This window comes from Camelina sativa, chromosome 1, assembly GCF_000633955.1.
Source record: "Camelina sativa cultivar DH55 chromosome 1, Cs, whole genome shotgun sequence".
NCBI lineage: Eukaryota > Viridiplantae > Streptophyta > Magnoliopsida > Brassicales > Brassicaceae > Camelina > Camelina sativa.
The window spans coordinates 11,518,632-11,541,166 of record NC_025685.1 but is presented as its reverse complement, the minus strand read 5'-3'; the positions used below and the strand labels follow the sequence as shown (position 1 = coordinate 11,541,166).

The window sequence follows — 22,535 nt, the reverse complement described above, 5'->3', positions numbered from 1 at the left end:
AAAAAAAAAAAAAAAAAAAAAAAAACTCTCATTACATATGGACAACAATTAAGCCATGAGAATTCGACCAAAAAAAGCCAAAAATTTTCTAAAATTTGCCAAAAAAAACAAGAATTCTTGGTCTAGCCAAATAAACATTCAATTTTTGTTTACTTTCAAATATAATAACAAAATTTTCATTAACTTACCAAATCAATACGCCGTTTATAAAGTTAACAAAAAAATTAAACGTTATTAACAACACATTTACTGTTGAAGTTAAATCATACGACCTCGTTATGTAACCAGAGATAAGTGTGAATCCAGTTCTATCTTGAAGTTTCAAATAAGTCTTAAGATTCTAGATAAACCATAGCCAACTCTCTATATTAAGTTTGTTAAAAGGTAAGGTCTATATATAATTGACACAATCATAATTTTCATTGTCATATTACCGTAGGATAGCAAATGAAATTAAAGAAAATACACTATTGATTTTTTTTTGTCAAAAAAAACATTATACTATTGAATTTAAGACTAATTTCTTTTACAAAGTAGACATATAATCCTGTCAACATTCAATTCTTAGCAAAAGCAGACGACTATATATTTTAGCAACATCGTGTAGTAAAAGAAGATGACTAGATAATTGGTAACTCTCAGAACATTGTATCTTGTTATGAACCCTTTAAAGGTCTGAATAGTGATAGCATAATTAGCTATGCAGAAAAAACAGTTTTGTAGTACAGTACGGTTCAACTGTGGTACATGCGGTTTGCAGAACAAGTGTATTTTTTATAGAATAAGTGGTGGAGAATCATATTGATTTGTGACATAACAATTTGAAATGATAAAAAACAATAAATATGACATAATACAATAATAATATTAAGTTAAATTTTTAATACATCTCTTTTGTAATAATCTTGTTGCAACTAACAATATAATTTATTTTAAAATTGTTTAAATATAATTATAATATGTATTATACATTCTGTATGAAATCATAACCATACTTTAATTAAATAATTAGCAGTAGCTTATTTATTTTGTATAGATCTGTTTTCCTTAATTAGTTAATGAATTGTGAAAAAATAATGAAGTGAATTTTTTTAAAAAAATTCATATTTAAAATGTATGTCATTTATAAGAATTATTAATAACTTAAATTAAAGAATATAATAAGAATTATTTGTTAGAATATGTAGTGGTTATTAAACTATTTTTTATTAGTAAAAAAAAATCAAGTTTTTGTATTATTCAGTACGGAATTGACTGAACCGCTAGATAACAGAAAATTGGATAAAAATTTGTGGACCATGAGTTAATAGCATGTTTTAAAAAACGGAAAGCAACTTTTTTTCCTTTTTCAAAAACTGAAAATTACACAAATATTTATATGATTGGTGACAATACGGTTTTCAAAACAGAAACTTGAAATCCGCACTTTCACATGTCTCCATTCACAGCCTAAAGATGAGCTATATGAGTAGTCACATTTTTTTTATCATCCATTAAATTTGGCTTTTAATTCAATTTTAAATTCATACGTTTAACTTAAGCATGCATATCATTATATATGTAATTAAGTAAATAACAAGGAAACAAGTACCAAAGTGAAATCTTTGCAAATTATTTAATTAATTTGGATAATGTGAGTTAGTGCCTCTCTATAATTTTTAAGAGCGTTGCATGTTTTTATTCATGATATATGTATATATATATATATATGTATATATATCTATATTATTATTTTTGAAGTACATTTTGGTTTATGTCCTTTTGGTTTTACTTGTTTATTTTTTTTTTACAACATTAACCCCTAAAACAATTCCATAAATAACATTGCAGAGAAACTCAAATACTAAACTTTCTTAAATTGACCAATATTTGTTACATTTATTGCCAAAAAATCTTAACAACATCTATACATTATGATTTTTCTAAAAACAACTCTACCCATTAAAGCTTTAACCTATTAAATCTTGAAAACTATTTTTATGGATGCTAAAATCTCTCAAATTTAAATGATATACAACAGATTTGTCAAAAAAAAGTTATAATCTCCAAAGTTATATTAACATTAATAAATTTCCTAAACCGAAAATTCAATTTTAGAATGATTAGAAAACCAATATTCACAAATATTTAACTTTAGCAAGAGGACATACATTTAATTCAGTATATATTTTATTTAGAAACTGAATATCTATATATACATGATGGTTTGAATTAACATTAGTATAAATATAAAATATTATTAATTCGGTCTTGAAACACGGGTTAAATCCTCATTTAACTATTTGGCCAATATTACTAATATTAGAATATGAGAAATATTAAATCAGGTAATTTAAATAAAATTTTGTAAAACAATTAAATCATTGGTAATATTGTGACTTAATGAGACAATAGCTTATAAATTACATATTTCTGTATTTAATTCCCTTATTATTGTTCTAATAATTAACAATCCAAACAAAATTAATTAAACAAAACAAACTAAATATAATAATAAGAAATTAAATATTATTCTTTAAAAAATTGTCCCGCGGTCCACCACAGGACAATTTTAAAAAAGTAATTGAATATTAACTATAATTTGTTTGTTATATTTAACTTTTTTGTTTAGTTAAGTAAAAATTGTATTTAGATTGTTAATTTTTAGAAAAATAATAAAGGAATCAAGTACATAAATATGTAATTTATAAGCTATTTTCTAATTAAGTCACAATTTTACCAATGATTTAATTGTTTTACAAAATTTTAGTTAAATTACATTGATTTAATATGTCTAGTATTCTAATATTAGTAGTGCTGATCAAATACTATTAAATAAGAATTTAACAAATATCAGAACCATGTTATATAGTAACATTAATATAAATATAAATAACCAGACCCAATGCACCTCCACTTAGGTTTATGATCAGCAAATATCATAACCATTGAATGAAAAGTTTCTAACCCCCTCTACAGATAACCGCTATTCTCTTTCCCCTGCCACCTCACGGATATCACCAGTTATATCATCCATTTTGTTTGATTTACGGTTTTTGTTGAAGTTGAAAAAATAGGAGAAAAACAGAGGAGCTTTTCTGAGAAGTTGGAAAACAGGGGAAAAACAGGGGAGCTATTACAAGTTAAGAGAAAACAAAGAGTTCAAACCTTGGAGCTCTTTTGTGAAGTTGGAAAAACAGGAGAGCTCGTGTTTAGTTATGGAGGGATAAAGAGAGAGGTAGATATGAATATAATGAGAAGTGACCGATGAATATAGATATATGATGAGAAGTGACTGAATAAGCAGAATGAATTTTCTTTTATCATAATATACTTTTCTAATTTACTATTATTATTATTATTTATATATCTTTATTGTCAATATTATTTATATATCATCTTAGATAAATTTATGAAACGAAACATTTTTTGGTTTAAAAAATATAGGGGGGATATACTATATACTTTGTGAATTAAGTTCATATTCAATAAGAATTAAGTTAATAACTTTGTGAATGGAATCTGTCACAATACATTTATTGTAGAATTAATTCACAATTTTTATTTTTTATCCACCTTCGAACTCCAAAACAAAACTTACATTGGCTTCTAAGAAAAATTGTGGAAACAAATTTTCTTTGTGTGGTTGAATTTACACATGGGAAAAGTGGGTTATAGTGTGGTACAGTTCAACTGTGGTACATCCGGTTTGCGGAACAAATGTGTTTTTTTTCTAGAATAAGCGGTGCAGAAACATGTTGATTGGTGACATAACAATTTGAAATGATAAAAAGTATATGATTGGTAAAAACAATAAACATGACATAATACATATTATAGATATATAATTTATAGAAAAATATCAATAATAACAGTATTAAATTAAATTTTTAATACATCTCTTTTGTAATTGTTAGAATTTGTAGAGAGTGAGCTGCAAGATACACTCTAGTCCAATATAAACTCACAAGAACACTTAAAGCGTAATTTGTGTGTTCATGTGTAAAGCCTTTAGGATACAAATTAATGAGAGTGTTCTTAAGGTAAAAAAGGAGTTATACACGCCAATATAAGCTATGTATACTCAAGAATAAGTATGAGAGGCAACAACTCTCTCACACCAAAGATAACCCAAATACCCTTTAGAATAGTTTAGAGAATGGTGTAGAGAATCAAATGAAAGAAAAGTAGAGACCAAACATTGCCAAAGCTTGGTCTCTCCATGAGATTATGGAGACAAGAATCTACCCATTTGAGTGTATAAGAAACGATTTTAGTAAGGGGAAAACCCCCAATTGGAGAGCTTAATTTTATTAAACATATGAGTTACATATTTATACAAAGAGTTAATGGGATATGAGTATCCCTTCTAAACCTAAGTGCAAAGGCCACATATACATTCACTCATACACTTTTGAATGTATATTGGTGATACAAAACATATTAGAAAGTGACATCTCTCAAATGGCTTCTTAGAAGCAACATGTGACTCTCCCACTTGCATCTTCTTCTAAATGCAACATGTGAACATCCAAGGGTGAAGGGGGACCACTCTCAATGTCTCTTTGGTTCACATATAACTATTCTTATTCACTTGCCTACCTTTGACTTATATTTCAACCTCTTTCCCTCTTATTTCTTCATGGGCTTTGATGGGCTTTTTAGATCCTTCCTTCTTCTTCTTTTTTAGCTTCGTCACTAAGAGTAAAATTATCTTGGACCTTCATTGGTCAACAATTCGGCCCCTTATGATATCATGAGGCCTAAATATAGCCTTGTTATTCTTGAGCTCTTCTTTGCATCATTCTTCTTCTTTGTTACTTCTTCTAACCAATCTAATAGTAATAAGCTTGTTGCAACTAACAATATAATTAATTTTAAAATTGTGCAAATATAATTATAGTATGTATTAAACATTCTGTATGAAATTGTAACCATACTTTAATTAAATAATTAGCTATAACTTGTTTATTTTGTATTGATCTGTTTCCCTTAGTAAATTTTATTAGTTTATGACTTGTGAAAAATAATGAAGTAAATTAAAAAAAGAGAAACATATTTAAAATGTATGTCATTTCTAAGAATTATTAACAACTTAAATTAAAGAATACAATACAAATTATTTGTTAAAATATGTAGTGGTTAAGTAAGTCATAGACGCAGCTGAAATTCCAAAGTAATCCCACCTTGTCAGGTATGAAGTTTTTATTCTTCTCATCATCAATCTTATTTCAATACAATATCATAAATATCTTAAATTGTTGGAAAAATGAGATTTGGGATCTATTTTAGCATAAGATGTTTGAGCTTAGAATATGTTTTAACAAAAGATGGTGTCTGTACTTGTACAACAATTTTCTACTATATTAACCATTTGTTTGAACTTACTATTATGATATCAATTAAAGTTTTTTTGGTCAAGTTTTATGTACAACTTGGCAAATTTGAATATAAACTAAACTCATCGTAATTGAAGAATATCTGAATTAGTTTTGCAAATTTTTGTATTTGATATTATCCCTTTCCTAACACTTCACTTATAAATTAAAATATATCTTTTTAAAAGTGTAATTTTTTATGCGCTATGAGACGAAAAAAAAACAAAAACAAGAGATAATTTTGTGAGATAGCACTTTTATATTTAATAACCTTGTTTGTTATTTAATAAGGTAACGCATTTTTATTTATCTAATAAAAGGTTGTTTATAGAAAAAGTTGGATAAAAATATTTTTTAATGCATGCAGATCATCATCATCCGAAAATACGGTTCCATTTTTGTGATGTGTTAAGGAAAAGTTGTAAATTTCTAGAAAAAAAATGAACAATTCAACTATACGAGAAGCTCAATATCTATGTTGCATAAATCCTAGTCGTTTATGCTCTCAACCAAAGAACAAGGAACGTTTTTTCTACTTATAAACAATTTTGCGTTAATATATAAATGTAACAAGTATAACATATGATATTTTGAATCATATAGTTTTGAAAGTATAGTGGAAGATAGGCATACGCATACACATAGTCATAGACTCAATATGAGTAATGTTTGTCACTAGTCTCTAATGGTTGTGACCACGACTTCTTCGGCCACCACAACCGTGTTTGCCACACAAGAAACGTTATTTTGGTCAACATTGACTCAATGAATTATTTTGTGTTCTATTTCTACCACGTATTAATGATGACACAAAATCTTATTTACATTGACTCAATGAGTTAATTTGGTTTGTAAAAATATTTGACAATAAAATTTATGTTTCGAAGACATGACTGCTACTATCAACACTATGTTAGTATTTTTCATTTGTCATCGGAATCTGTTTGTAATGGACTAATTGTGGTCATATTTTAACATCAAAAACACCGAACCCATAAGACGAATTCTTTTTTTAATTACCTTAGCTACAACTGCGACATCTATATACATCTCCCAGAAATATAAAAATATCATATAATTATGAAATTATGAAATTATTTATTGTTTTTCTGTAACCATCTTTAGAGAATTGTTATTATTATGGTTTAGCTTACAGACAAATGGGACCGACCCACTTATTTGTTGGATAGTCTTTCTTTTACTCCACTCAGCGCATAACCTCTATCACACACAGCTCAATCATCCCACGTCTTCTTTTCAAGTTCCCTATCTCACCCTCAATCATCTCACTGATTCGATTTTGACCCTTACTTGTAATAAGGGCATGTCAGGGATACAAACAATAATGAGATGCTTATCTTAAAATTTAAATATTAAACAAGGGTGGTGCAATGTGTTTTTCAATAAGAGTTTAGGTGTGGGATAATCTAAATCAGTGAGCAATTAATAAGATTGGATGCAATGCCAATAAGGATGTTATGTCTTTTCTATAATCACCTTACTTTATTTTTGTTTAATTTATGGATTCCTTGCCAAGTCCACAAAATCACGTTTTTAATATAATATCATTTGTGTTAAAATGTGTTTTTTTTTTAACTTAAATGGTTAAATAAATGATGCTTCCGTTGAACCATGTGCTTTGGTATTGACTGAAGATAGTAGTAGATACAATATTTTAAAACTTGCTAAGTAATCAACCGATGGCAGTGATGAAAGTTGTATGGGTGTGTAAGTAAACAAAATATAACAGATGTTCTTTTGACTACTTGCAATAGTTTGTAGCCAAAATTATAAATTGGACTTCGGAAATAATGGTCTGATATCTTGTCTCTTTGTGCGGTCATAATGATTGTCTGATTATATTCAATTGTAGTTCACAATTCACAGATATATAAAAGGAAATTTGCATAATTGCCGGAAAAAACTTGTCCCACACTAGCTGAAAGCTATTAAAATATTACGCTTAGGAACCAAATCTTTGTAGTTTAGTGATTTTGTTATTGCTAATGTTGGTGAGGACTTGAAAAGATCGTGAATCGATTTTACATGAACAAATGTTTAACCTCTCAAACTCAAATGAGTTTACGTGGTCTCTAGTGACTCTATTTTCATCTTACACTACAAACTTTGGTCGCAAGTCTTTGATAAGGTTAACCGGATTGAATGTATAATGAATTGAACTCAAAACATTTTAGGATTTGTGTAACTTAATTATGATGATCAGTGGTTAAACATTTTACAATGAATTTGAGGATCAAAATCTCAAAAAAAAAAAAAAATATACGATTTTAATCATTGGTTGTATACAAAATAACAGCAATATTACAAAATAACAGCAATATTACAAAAAAAACAGCAAATATACGTAACGCTTTCAATTGTAAAAAAATAACAGCAGTTTTTTTATTTACATACTTGGACGTTAGTTAATTCCCCAATATTAAAGTAGGTAAAAATGAACTGAAACGTTATTATTGGAGTTTGCTAATCAAAATAGTTCAACAATCATTGAAAAGATGCTAGACATGAACAAGTATGCTATTTCTTGTTTTTATTAACCAATCGAACATATAATTGATATAAATAAATAAACAAAAGTAGCAAGTCTATAAAAAATTAAAACCAAAAGAAAGTATATAAAAAGTTAATCTCGAGTAAACACAAATACCTAATTAACAAAATATTAATTAGTGAAGCACTAATAAGAAACGGTGTCTAGTAACGGCGTTAGCACCGACGAGGAAGAAGATGGTATAAAACACACACGCCAACATAAATGGTAATAGTATCATCATTTTCATTACAACACACAGAAGAGAGAGAGAGAGGAGAACAAGAAAACAAAGAAAAAAAGGAGAGCGGTTACAATTTCTCTCGTCTATCACAAGAAAAATGGGTAAGAAATTCTAATATTCTACTTCGATATCATCTATGTTTTATCGATTTTGTTGCAGCTTTGAAATTTGGTTTGAGATTATAGAGTTTTCTTGATTGCGATTGATGATCATATAGTTCCTAATTCATAGAGTAATTGAGAATTTTTGAGCTGCATGTTCATTTTTGTTTGAATGCAAGAAGTATCGGTTGTTAAACAACTAAAATTTTGAGTTTCTAATTTGTTAAATTTGTTTTATCAAGTTCTTGTTTTGCTTGACTGAAATTTAGTCGTGTCATTATGGAAAATATTAACAAAGAAAAGTCTTAAAGTTTTATGTTGGTCCAAAACCATGATGATTTATGCGTTTTACAAAGTGTCTTTTCTTTGTTGATTCTTGACTATGCAAAAAAAAAGATTTTTTCTTTTGGGTTTGTCTAATGCAAAAAGATTTGGCCGTGTGTACTGTTTAATTTATCTTTTTAGAGAAATTGATACTTGACTATATACTATTATTATTATATAGGTTAATAGATACGTTAGAATACTATATTACTTTCCTTTAATCAACAAGCTGTATTCGTCTTTGATGTCCCTACATTTGGTTAGCGCCTAATGCTTTTAGGAGAATAATTTATATGGTTAGTTGAATTCTTGGTCATCATTTGTAAGTAAGTATACTTAAGTTATTATACTAATAAGGAACTTGAGTTGTCTTAGTCTGTGATTTATATAAGGAGGCATAGTATAGTATCTTTTCTTGTGATAGACCAAAGATACCATAATATTGAATTGTGTCGTAAACGCGCTTGCAAAGTAAGTTTGTGTTGTTTTCACATAGGTTTTATGTAATATGATTATCTTTTTTTTTACTTATATAGTTGACTTGTGTTGTTGCAGATATCTGTATGGACAAGGAACCAGATGGTGTGGTGATCTATGCGAATGGTGATTCTTGTAATCGAAACCAAGAAAATGTTTCTGAGCCTCTCTTAGATTCAGTATCACGTGATGATACTAATGTACATACAGAGCTTCGATATACAGAAGAGAACATCGAAGCGAACGAGTATGATGTTAAAGAGTGTACTAGTGAGATCCCCGTTGGCAAGCCGACAGGAGATGGTTTTGAGTCCAAGGATGTCACTATGTCACTTTTACCTGCTAAGCATGCTTCAAAATCAGTTCGTGGGAGTAACAAAACAAGGAACACCGTTCCACAGCCGTTTTCTTTAGAGACTGAGAAGCGTGCTACATCGACACGTTCGTTTACGAGTGAATCTCTTGAATCAGCTGGGTTGAAAAAGTTTCCGGATGGGCATAGTAAAGTAAAAAATCAGGCCACAAAGGTTAGAGTTTATGCTATAATAACATATTGTATTCTCTTAAATGTATTTGTTTTGTCTAACCGTAACACCTAAGTATTTACTTGCAACTGTAGGTAACTAGGAAACCATTGCAGCCAAAAAACAAGAAGCTTTCAGATGAGGAAGATTCTTGCTCTGTTGATTCATAGTATGTTTCTTTCTCATTAAAATATATTTCTTTTTAATTTACAATTTTCTACTCATTTCTCTTTGGAATATGTGATAATATCAAGTCTTGACTATTGTTGACAGCGCTACGTCGGGTGCAAAGTCTGCTAAATCAAGAAATATTGTCACGGCAGCTCCTTCGTTTCGATCCACTGAGCGTGCCGAGAAGCGGAAGGAGGTGACATTTCTTTTTCATTATCCACTCTGTTTGTTCAACAACAAAAAAAAAAATTACCCTTTCCACTCTTGGGAGGTTTTGCTAGATTGTGTATTGACTTTTCTCATTGGTTTATGTTCTTAAGTTCTATACAAAACTGGAGGAGAAACACCAAGCCATGGAGGCTGAGAAAACGCAAAGTGAAGCAAGGAACAAGGTACCATGCTGTTTTCCTTTATGCTAGGCTTTTTATAAAATTCATTTATCACATATGTTGAATTCTGACATATTATTTCCCCTCTCTTTGTATGCGCNGCCACAAAGGTTAGAGTTTATGCTATAATAACATATTGTATTCTCTTAAATGTATTTGTTTTGTCTAACCGTAACACCTAAGTATTTACTTGCAACTGTAGGTAACTAGGAAACCATTGCAGCCAAAAAACAAGAAGCTTTCAGATGAGGAAGATTCTTGCTCTGTTGATTCATAGTATGTTTCTTTCTCATTAAAATATATTTCTTTTTAATTTACAATTTTCTACTCATTTCTCTTTGGAATATGTGATAATATCAAGTCTTGACTATTGTTGACAGCGCTACGTCGGGTGCAAAGTCTGCTAAATCAAGAAATATTGTCACGGCAGCTCCTTCGTTTCGATCCACTGAGCGTGCCGAGAAGCGGAAGGAGGTGACATTTCTTTTTCATTATCCACTCTGTTTGTTCAACAACAAAAAAAAAAATTACCCTTTCCACTCTTGGGAGGTTTTGCTAGATTGTGTATTGACTTTTCTCATTGGTTTATGTTCTTAAGTTCTATACAAAACTGGAGGAGAAACACCAAGCCATGGAGGCTGAGAAAACGCAAAGTGAAGCAAGGAACAAGGTACCATGCTGTTTTCCTTTATGCTAGGCTTTTTATAAAATTCATTTATCACATATGTTGAATTCTGACATATTATTTCCCCTCTCTTTGTATGCGCGGAACTCAAATATAAAGGAAGAAAGCGAAGCAGCCTTAAGGAAATTAAGAAAAAGTTTGAGGTTCAAAGCAAACCCAATGCCAAACTTTTATCACGAAGGGCCTCCTCTAAAGGTTGAACTTAAGAAGGTAACACACAAGGTTGTCTACAATTTCACTACAACATTCACATAAAGAGAAATTACCCCTAAACTTTAAAAATCATTTCTAGTGTAAACCTTGCATTATGTTTATACCTAAAACGGTGTCCATACACAGCCTCCTCCAACTCGAGCAAAGTCGCCAAAACTAGGACGGAGGAACACAAAAGAAGGGAACAGAACAAAAGGAGCATCAAGGCGGCATGAAACTCGAAAGACTCTAGTAGTGATCTCTAAAGAGGACCATAATGATGAAACCTCAAATTTGGAACCGGAGACCGCTTTTGCCTGCTAAAAAGTCTTTTTGGTCACAACGAACATGAGAGTTATGTTTCCGTTGTGAGAATGTGTGGGATGCTTGTGTTTTTTAACTTACGATTTGAAGTGTAAATGTGTGTAATTTAAAAGTTGTTTATGCCGCGTTTATGAATGTGTGTACACTTAGAAATAAGAATCTTATTGTTGTTCTTTTGCTTGTTTTTTTAAGTTATAACAAATCTTTTGTTCATAATAATTTTAGACTCAACGCAGCCTATATATTACCTACCATAGGTCGTTTCTCGTGATGAGAAGACCATATCGTCTTGCATAAGCTTTTAAGGGCCATAGGCGAGTTAAAACATAATTGTGCCTCTTTTCACTATATAATTTTTTTTTACCACAAATAAGAAAATAAACGGAACTAATAATGATGAAAAATACTCAAATACAATGTACTTAAACCTTTCTTTGACAGGAAAAAAAATGTCCAAACCTTTAGAATAAATGTTGTTGGGACCTGATTTTGTGAATAATAGATGGGGTCGAAGACCATTGCCTTTATTTATACAAAGATTTTGTCACGGCTCTAATCATAATAATAACATTATACTATTATTTTCAAAGAAAGTAGGTTGTTTGATCAAAGCTGTCATTATTGGTGAGAAGTTGGTGGATCAAATGAACTGGTTATTCCTTAATCATTTCATTAGTTGTTTGATTATGTTATCAATATGTTGCAACTTGCTCCAACTTTCCAAAACTATATTCAATCTTTAAAAATGCAAAAAAATTAAAAGATTTTTAGTTGTTGTCGGTTCGTATTGCCAAAAAAAAAAAATGTTATCCTCTTTTTCACTCACAATCTTGATTTCGTAGGACTAATATTAATTGGGCCTAATGGGCTGTAGAATAATATGTGGCGCAGGGATAGTGGCTTCACTTCAGGTTCTGTCTGAGTTCTGACATATCTCTCAGAAGAATCTTATCCAATTTCCCAATACAAACAGCAATCTTATATGTACCACATTGTCACAGTCACTATCCAAAACTACACGTGTTTCTTGAGTTCGCATCGACTCTAACGCTTCCTTCTCCTGCACATGCAGAGCTGCACGTGAACGTCACATTCTCATTTGTATACACTAATAGTCTACCTCAATGGATTATGGAATTAACTACTACATGAAGAAAATAAGCTGTGATTAGAATAGTCGTAATAGATTATGGAATTAACTACTACATGAAAACAAAGTGGAACAGATCTAGTTATAATGGCTATGAATGACTGGTAGTTTTTAATTGGTTTTTAGATTTTGATTTTTAGTTTTTGGATTCTGATTTTTAATTTTTTTAGTTTTTGCTTTTGGTGTATATTTTAGTTTTTGCAAAATTTTGAATGGTAACTTAATTAGTTTTTGGTTTTTATGTATAATAATAATTTTTTTAAATAGTAAAATAATGATTATAAATTTTTATTAAAAATTAAAAAAAAAAGATGCAGAAAAAAAAGTACCCATAGACCTATACGACTTTGAGATCCTGTATAAACCCGGAGTTGAGAATAAAGGCGCAGATGGGTTATCGAGAATGACATAACCCCTTGGCGTGTTGTCTGCACATCTGTTGATGGCCTTGACAGTTCCTACGTCATTACAACTCCAAGACCTATATGAAGATGTTGACAAAGATGAGAAGATCCAGAAAGAGATTCAAGATTGTTTGGCTGCTCAGAATCAAAATAAGAACTACACGGTGAAAGATGGTAGATTAAAATTCAAGAATAGATTGGTAATACCAAAAAACTCGTGTTCTATTCCGTTGATATTGGAAGAATGTCATAGCGGACTGATTGGTGGACATTCAGGAGTATTAAAAACAGGTAAAGGGATACAACAATCTTTTCATTGGGACGGCCTATTCGCAGACACTCAGAAATTTGTATCCGAATGTGAGGTGTGTCAAAGACACAAGTACTCCACTCTCTCTCCTGCTGGCTTACTACAACCTCTACCAGTTCCACAGATGGTTTGGGAGGATATCACAATAGATTTTATAAATGGTTTGCCAACTTCACATGGTAAGAATGTTATTTTGGTGATTGTGGATAGATTGAGTAAGTACAGTCATTTTCTGGGTTTGAAACACCCATTGGAAGCAGCCGGTGTAGCTAAACTGTTTGTTAAAGAGGTTGTTAAGCTTCACGGGTACCCAGCTTCCATCGTATGTTTCTTTCGGACAGAGGTAGTACTTTCTTAAGCGCCTTCTGGAAGGCTTGCTTCAAGCTTTCTGGCACTAAACTCAAGTATAGTACTGCCTTTCACCCACAAATTGATGGTCAGACGAAGGTCCTGAATCGGAGTTTGGAGACTTATCTATGATGTTTGGCATCTGCTCATCCCAAGCAGTGGTACCAATTTCTCTCGTGGGCTGGATTATGGTACAAAAAAAAAGGTTTTAGTTTGTTTGTTGTGCAAAAAAAAGGTTTTAGTTTGTTTTAGAATTTAAGTAAATTAAAATAAATATATTTTTAAAAAAATAATAATAATAAGGTCACCCATAAAATGTGGTTTTTAGATTTTACGAAGGAATTGCTAAAATCCTTCAAAATTTAGTTTTCCTAAATTCTAGGAAATCTATTTTTTCATAATTATGAATGGCGTGAAAAGTGGATTTTGCAGAATCTAGAACTAAAAACTGATAAAAAATCAGATGACATTCAAGGCCAATACATAAAAGAAGTAGGAGTCATACATCAAAATCCATACTTTTTAGTGATTTATTTACTGTGTATTTTATATTTGTTAGAAACGAAAATATTACGGTTATGGTAGATAATTGTTTGGTTTGTCTGAGTTTGATGTCCTACCTTCACCCATGGATTTTAATTTCTTTTTAACTTTTCACATCCTATTATTGTCTTGATTATCTTCACCCATGAAAAGGAAGTTAACAACATATGTATACTTAAACTAAAAATATGAAATTAATTAAGAAATAAGTATAACTAGTAATGCATTAGAAATAAAATAAAATTTTAAAGCTATGTAGAATATATATCATACTCTCTAACATATAACTAGAATAAAAATCTTACAATGATGTTTTCAATTGATTTTTTCTACTCATATAACAACATAAACAAAATTAAGATTTGAAATATGGTGGAAGAGGATGAGATTTTTTATATATTTTTTTTACATTTAGGATGAGAGAAATATTTAGGATTTGAGCATTAGAAACAAATAAAATTTGAAAGCAATGTAAGATATATAACATAATCTATAAAATAAAATTTAGAATAAAATTCTTACAATAATGTTTTAATTGATTTTTCAACTCATATAACAACAATTAAAAAAATTAAGAAAATATTTAAGATTTTAAGATTTGAGATATGATGGAAAAGGATGAGAGAATGATTTATTGATGGCCAAACATAAGGGTAATCAAAAACGTTTAAAAATTCTCTCATCTTCTTCTACTATATTTAACTTCATAATATAGCATTATAGATAGTAATGAAAAACATTTAAAAATCTTTGAACATATATCAGTTCCACATTCATAATAATTTCTTTTATTAATATCTATATTCTTATGATAATTGAGATCACTATCAATTCCTTCAAATTGATGAATGTCATTTTTGCAACTCAACTCATAGAAGTCACTTAACAAAATATGTACAATAAATTGGATATTATTTGTCTATAACCAAGATTGTAGAATTAACAGTCGAGTTTTAATAACATTAAAGTCATCAATCAATAAATTATCTTAAACATATATCTAAATAGTTTTGTTTAACAAATTATACATGTATTGAAAAAAACCGGTAAGCTTATTCTTGGATAATTTATTATTTAAACTACTGATTTATAACAAAACTACAATACTAATACATATAATACCAATACATATAATCAATATTTGTGCCTTGAAATATTACACAAATCTAAACAAACAACAATACTGAATCACAAATGAGACCACAAAATTTTTAACCATCAATATTCTAATTTTGTGTGAGAAGTAAATTACAAATGTAATCATAAAACTCAAACAAACAAATTATGAAAACTTTTTTCACTAGATATTAAATATAAAGTGCCATTGATTATGAATTTCATATTTTTTGTGAGTATTTATCGGTGATCTTTTTACTTACTCTTGAATGAGTAAATCGATCAAATGACTTAGTTTTGAATAAAATTATAATGTTAGCAACTGTTATTACTTAATTTTGAATAGAACTAACCAAAATTAAGTCATCAATAAAACTGTGAGTTACGACTTAAGTTTGGTTAGTTTTATTGATGAGTAAACACAACGGTTAGAAAAGAGATTGAATTATGAAAGTAATGGGTGAGAAAATTTAGAAACTTATTACATACTATTTCAAAGATTGATATTTTTAGATTTTTCCATGTTCCACAAAAATTGATTTTCTACAATTTTTGGTTAATTATTATTAAGTTTTTGTAAACTTCAAGAAATAATCATTAAGAAAATTTGAATATTTGAATTATTATTAGTCTATAATTATAGAATACTTTAGTGAAAAACAATAATGTATTTAAAGTTAATAATTATTGTTTTTTAATTTGTGTAAAAACCTTCCGACATTATTCTGTGCCATAGAAATGTTTTTTTTCTGAGTATGTTGGTTATGGTTTCCTCGGTTTTAGATATCCCATAGCCGTTCGAATCTCACACGCCTTTGCCTCGCTAGTCGTTAGTATGATGTCATGGATACAAAAAAGCAGAAAAGCAGATGTACGATCGATCATCTGCAAACAAATCTAGCATTATGTCCCATTGACCAGAAGCAAGCATGGGTCTTCTTTGCGATTTTGCAAGGCCTGGCCATAACTCCATCCAACTGTTCATCAATGGTGTAAACGAACCCATTTGATCAAAAAACACTGGTACATACTCGACGAGGTGGATCAAGAGAAGGAGAAGTAGAAGAAGGCAGTGGGCGAGGAGGAGAAGTAGAGAAAATAAGAAGAAATAGTTTCAGGACTTTTTTGTTTTTGTTGAGAAATTAAAACAACCCGTCCCATTTTTTTTTTAATAATAAATACAATATATAATTAAGCATCCCATACTACTTAATTAAACCAACCCAAACCACAATTCATCATTATACCAGCAATAACCATTTTACACAGCGGAAACAGACAAGTAATATCAAACCAATATATCATTAATACAATAGCATTCCTAACCATTCTATCCAACAACCTAACATAACTCTAACCAAGGTTCCAACAACATAACCATACATAACCAACATCACACAAACGAGACCCTAGATCATCCTCCTCCTCATCGCCTTGATTCCACGAACACACTTTGCCTTTACCTGCATCGCAAACACAAATTGAGATGCATGAGTATTTAATAAACACTCAGTGAGGCAATCCTCACACCTACTGGGCTATACACACAAGCAATTGAGATACCAATGTCAAACACAAACAACAAACAAGACAAACAAACCAGGGAACAAGTATCGTCTTCACTGGAAGGGAGGTGTCGATCGACACTGGCAAAGGTGTCGACCGACACTACCCCACAATGTCGATCGATGTTGAACCTTGGTGTCGATCGACACTACTCTGCAACCGCGATCCGCTCAAAGCCGAGAGTCGAATCTCGATTCCTCTCACCTCCAATCCGTCCAATACTCAAAACCAAAGCCATATGAACCCGTATAGGCCCTATAGTAACCATAACAAGCCACAAAACACCGCAAACAACAACAAACAAGCAAGACAAAGAAAATCTCAGGCGTAGATCAGTCATGGTCATGCACTCACCTCTTTGCAGGAAGACCCAACAACGACGAATTCAACCCTTAGAAGCCTCCCCTTTTGTTTCTAGCACGAGATCTCCACTCCACAGGAAACAGATCTCACCAAACAGCTTAAAATCTCTCTCAAAAGCCTCCAACCCTCAAGAACACTCTTCACCAAACAACTTCTTAAAACTCTTTTCGTCGACCTTCCACTGAAATACGTCGGTTTGAGACTTGAATTGAACCAGACCGAACCTAAACGACGAATTAAAACAACCCAGTCGAGCCAAAATTGATGGTGTCGATCGACACCCCCTCCCCAAAACCCCAATTTGGTTCGCGGATGTTACAAAAGTTTAGGATTGTTGTTGAGAGAGATATTAGGTAAATTCAGTTTCTTCTAAAAAAAGAAGAAAAAAAAAGTAAAGTGACCTTAGTGCAGTGACATCAGATAAATCTATTTGTAGAAGACATCATCACACCAAGAATCACAGTCCCACTTCCTACAATTGTAGGAATTTGGCTAATAAACTGGTCACTTGTAGGAGCATGGTTGACAAAAAGTAAAAACAACAAATCATGTATTAAAAAATAGAAAAAATATATATATTTTTTTAGGAAACTGTCACGTGCCTAATTTTTTTTGGTCAAGTGAATTATGTAATCTTCTTATCCACAACAAACAACAAATGCGGCTAAAAGCGTGAGATCTTTTTGATTTAACGATCAAAAGCCACGTCATCACCATTGTGCTTGTTTTGTTCATATCAATAACACCGCGCCAATGTCTTTTCGGTACAGCAAATATACCAAACTTAAATTAATTTTATTTATTTTCAATAATTTAATAGTTTCACTTCTCTAAAACTCTTATCTTCTTTTGATTCTCTCTCTTTTTTTTGGATCGCTTCCTTTTTCAATGTCGTTAGATTCTCCGGTGAAACAACAGAGCCCACTCTGAAAATATATATCTTAGTGCCAGATTCGTTACTAGTTTTTTTCATGGATTTGTTCAATAAACCTACATTAGTCGACGTTTTGGTATGTGCAGTTCCGATTTGGGTCGCTGTTATGATCGGGCTTTTGATTGGTTGGTCTTGGCGTCCAAGGTGGACCGGATTGGTTTATTTAGGGTTCTGTTCTAAGCTTCGGTTTCTATGTACTGCTCCTCCTCCTGGGTTTGGTGCTCGTCGTCTTTGGCTTGCTTTCACAGCTCTCTCTGTTTTTTCCGTTTTCCGTACTCTTTGGTTAAGACTCGGTTCGAGTTCCAAGAAATCGTCGGTTATTAATGGTTCGATGTCTAAACCAGTCGATGAAGAAGAAGCATTTTTACGGTTAGTCTGACGAAAAGAATCAATATGTTTTGGCTCTGTTACTACTATTAGTGATTTTTTTATTGTTCTTTTGCACAGAGCGAGTGATAAAGTTACAGAGAAAGAGGAAGATGTTGTTGTGACGGAGAAGGATCTAGAGCATTTGTTGCAACTGCTTGAAGCTGGAAATGCTAATTTTGAGTGGCTATCTATGATGGATAAGTCTACTCCTAATATGAGTTACCAAGCCTGGCGTCATGAGCCTCAGGTACTCTTTTCTTTTATTTATGTTTCTTGTAACATCTAGAAGTAGTGGACAATTTTGGTAAGATTTTGTAATCAGAATCTAGTTGTATGATTTGAACCCTAAATTAGAGTCAGAATCCAGTTGCGTTGGTTCCATCGAAAAGGTTATGTACTTTGAGGCTTTTGTATGGCATTGAGCTTATAACAACTTTTACCTGGAAGTTGTTTTTGAGAGCAGCACTTGGAAAAAGATTCTATGACATTAATGATTTAGTAGTACCTGAAAGGCTGTTATGTTGTTTTGTCAGGCAGGTCCCGTTGTTTATCGTAGTCGAACTGTGTTTGAGGATGCAATTTCCAGATATTGTTAGGGATTTCTTCTGGGATGATGAGTTTCGACCTAAATGGGATCCTATGCTTGCTTACTTTAAAACTTTGGAGGAAGATCCTAAGACAGGAACTACCATTGATCGTTGGATTAAAAAGGTATGTGCTTTTCTTTCTCTTGATGTTTTGGTTCCTCTTTCTTCTGTTCACTATCCTTCATGAACTTGTATTGTATATAGGCCATTACTAATTCGTTTTTGTCTGCAGTTCCCTACATCATTGGTAGGAGAATATGGGAATCTGGAAAGATATATTATGCTGTGACAAAGGTATGATCTTGCATTAGATTTGGCATGGATCAAAACATCTCTAGTAGGATGGAATTATCAGAACGCTCGTCTGATATACTATTTTGATATTGAATGTTTGTAGGTAGTACCGTATCGTTGGATTACTCTACCAAAGCGTGATAAGCCGAGGCGAGTCGAGCTTTATTTCTCAAGTTGGATTATCAAAGCAGGTATGTCCACTTAAGTTGCTTAATTTCCTTTACCAGATTGTGTCATGTCTGAATCTAAGTGAAATACTCAAAAATGCAGTTGAATCAAGAAAAGGGGATGGACAATTATCAGCTTTTGAAGTTTCTCTTGTCCACTATGAAGACATGGGAATCCCAAAAGATGTAGCAAAGTTAGGAGTCCGTCATGGCATGTGGGGAGCCGTAAAGAAGCTAAACACGGCTTAAGGGCTTACCAAACCGCTCGAAAAACTGGGACATCTCTCTCACGGAGTGCGCAGATGGCAAGTATCACCACAAAACTGAACATTGTTTTGGTGGAAACATCTGGAGCAGAGGAAGAAGAGAGAGGGCGAGCCTTGGAGAATGCGAGGAAACAAAAGGATCAGTTCGGTGTAGATTGGAAATGGATCGTTGTAGGAGGAGTGGCTTTAGCTTGTGGGCTTCATTCTAGTGCTATAGACAAGGCGTTAATGGTTGGTGCTGGACAGAGACTAGCTCGTAGGTGAGATCTTTTGCCTGAGAGAGTCATAATCTTATATGTTTCTGGAGAATTCTTAGACCAATTCTTAGAAACGCAATATGGATTGTGTTGTCTTGTAACTTCATTGAAAAGAGCATAGTGGTCTTAGAGGTGAACCATGCAGAGTAGTTTTGAATTAAGTGCTAAAGCTTGGTCCAATGTGTCTTGTAATACAGTTTAAGACTCTGAAGCTTATTGGCTTGTTTTAGTAAAAGACAAAATCTTGCTTTCAATTTTATTTCCATGGAGGTGTGTACCTCTGTTGAAATATTTAAGATCCATTTTACAATTTTACTAATCATAATGCCACAGCTCCTAAAAGCTTAATGTTAAAGTTACAACGCTCATTCCATTGTTCTTACGCTTATCTTCAGTTAGCTCTGATGCTGCAAACGAACTTTGTTGCTCGGCAGATCTTTTGATTTAGTATGAAGATCCTCTGCTTCAAGTACAGCAGAATCATCACCAAATCCGGTTTCTGATTCATTTGAATCCCAATCTTCATCATCAAGTTCTCCTTCTGCTACATTCTCACCATCTTCTCCTTCTGCATAAGTCTCTGAAAATGCATCGACATCATCATTTTCTTCTTCCTACAGAGTAGTACCAAGCCATGTGAGACCTTAAACACAGATTCTATGATGACTGAAATCCATAAAAAACAGAGTGATTCTAGGATTTACGTCTGTCTCCTCGTCGCTAGAAGCATAAGCCATATCAAGCTTGTTGTATAACTCTGCATCACCCTTGTCTGTTACCTTCTCCATTTGTTCCTAATGGAATGATTGCACATTCTCAAGTTAGTCTACCATTGCCAAACAAACTACATTCTGTGGTTAGTCACTGAATGCATGATACACAGCATAATTAGACAAAATCCGATGTAAAATGAGTTAGATCCATTACAATTTCAGCTCTCAGCTGTTCTGCTTTCGCCTGCATCGTAGAAATGTGCTTTAGAAGACCCTGTTGAATGCAAACAGAAAACGAATCAGCTAATGAGTTCCCAAATAAGAAAGCAAATGATGACTTTATTATATCAACAAACCTCGCGTCTTTGGATCTCAATGGAACGCGCTAAAGCCTTCCTCTTTGTCAAAAGATTTTTCGGCCTCAACATGGTAGGACGCTTATAGTCTTTCCCTCTGTACACGACAATGGCATATCCTTTGGTGACCTTGTCAATAGAAACAAGGATACCACCACTCTCGGCTTCAAGGGCTAATGCCACTTTCTTTACACCGTCAAAAGTTTTAGCCTTCACAATAATTTTGACCAGCTCTCTGTATTTCCAGTGCAAGTGCATGTTCTCCACCGTACCATCAAACACACCTCGCCTACCTAAAGCAACATTTTCAGGCTTCTTTTACGAGTTGGAACATATGTAGAATAGACTCGACTACACTCATCTGTTATTGATATTTACCTAGAAGTAAGAAAGCTTTCATTTTTAAACCAAGCTTGCGGAACATAAATCTCTCTTCATCAGTTATGCTTTCTGGGTCTTCTCTTTGCTCTGCAGGCTTAAGACACGCTTCCACCTTAGCTAAACCACGTTCAGCTTTCAACAGCTTTCTCTCAGCCTAAAGCAGAAGAGGCAATCCAATTTAACTTAGAGAACAACTTTCTAACACATGATATGTGAATCTTCTAACTCACAGGTAGGATCAAAGAAACAAGAGACAAGTCAAGAACTCACAAAATCAAGTTTCCTCTCAAGCTTCCTGACAAGATTTTCATGCCTCAATATCTCAACCTCTTGTTTCACTTCGTCTGAATGATCGTCATCATCTAGATTCTTCCCCCACTTACCAGTCGCATCAAGAGTTTCACCAAGAGTACCAGCAGAAAAAAGTTTATTAGCAGGTTCATTACTTGGGACAATCAGAGCCGATGAACCTCTTAAACGTGCCTGTTCTTCTTCGTCTTGCAAAGTCCTTGCAAATCTCTCCTGCTCCACCAGTGCGTCAGCTACTTCTCGTGACAAAAAGTTCTTTCCTCTGTAGAAAACCAAGAAGTCTTTGTTCCTAGATAGCATTATACCTCCTGTCAATTTCTGCAGGTACTTATCAAATATTCAGCTACAAATCCAGATAAATGACAAATAGAGCAGAAATGTATACACAGAACAAGAGATGCTTAAAATTAAGAGTTGAAGAAATATCATAGATAGACATTCTATATCATGACAGGATCAATACATACTTTTTAGCTCTCATTCTCAATTTTTCAGAAATTGAAGATGATATAATTTTCTCTCCAATCAGGAAGCCAAAACAAAATAGCCAACAACATTAATCAGCTAAGAGTCTTTATTACCTTGAGATCTTCAGCCATTCTCTCACTGGTAGTCGATTGCACACCACGTTTAATAGCAATCTTTGCTAGCATACTCTTTTCCCATAACCTGACCATTGCTGTCGCCAAGCCTTGGAGTTGCGTACTTCTACCTGAAAATCAAAAGAAACTCCTACTCTTCAAAGACTCTATCAGACTCCGGA

General features: G+C 32.3%; 2 protein-coding genes and 1 pseudogene across 2 annotated transcripts in view; 2 read left to right on the top strand and 1 right to left on the bottom strand.

Moving 5' to 3' along the window:
- On the top strand, nt 8,119-11,523 carry LOC104788063 (protein WVD2-like 3). The gene is given in 8 exon segments (XM_010513745.2): nt 8,119-8,211; nt 8,214-8,253; nt 9,133-9,581; nt 9,674-9,747; nt 9,852-9,945; nt 10,070-10,141; nt 10,923-11,033; nt 11,163-11,523. Coding segments are annotated over 8 exon segments (1,095 nt in total). The 5' UTR covers nt 8,119-8,133; the 3' UTR covers nt 11,340-11,523.
- LOC104788053 lies at nt 17,912-20,302 on the top strand (annotated as a pseudogene).
- Nucleotides 20,246-22,535, bottom strand: part of LOC104706868 (CRM-domain containing factor CFM3A, chloroplastic/mitochondrial) — a 4,631-nt gene continuing 2,341 nt past the window's right edge. Inside the window, exons 3-9 of the mRNA XM_019228424.1 lie at nt 22,354-22,484; nt 21,734-22,090; nt 21,461-21,617; nt 21,083-21,375; nt 20,941-21,000; nt 20,718-20,807; nt 20,246-20,627 (exon numbers count right to left, since the gene is read on the bottom strand). Of these exons, the coding sequence (XP_019083969.1) occupies nt 20,409-20,627; nt 20,718-20,807; nt 20,941-21,000; nt 21,083-21,375; nt 21,461-21,617; nt 21,734-22,090; nt 22,354-22,484 (1,307 nt within the window). The 3' untranslated portion in view covers nt 20,246-20,408. The remainder of the gene's footprint in view (nt 20,628-20,717; nt 20,808-20,940; nt 21,001-21,082; nt 21,376-21,460; nt 21,618-21,733; nt 22,091-22,353; nt 22,485-22,535) is intronic.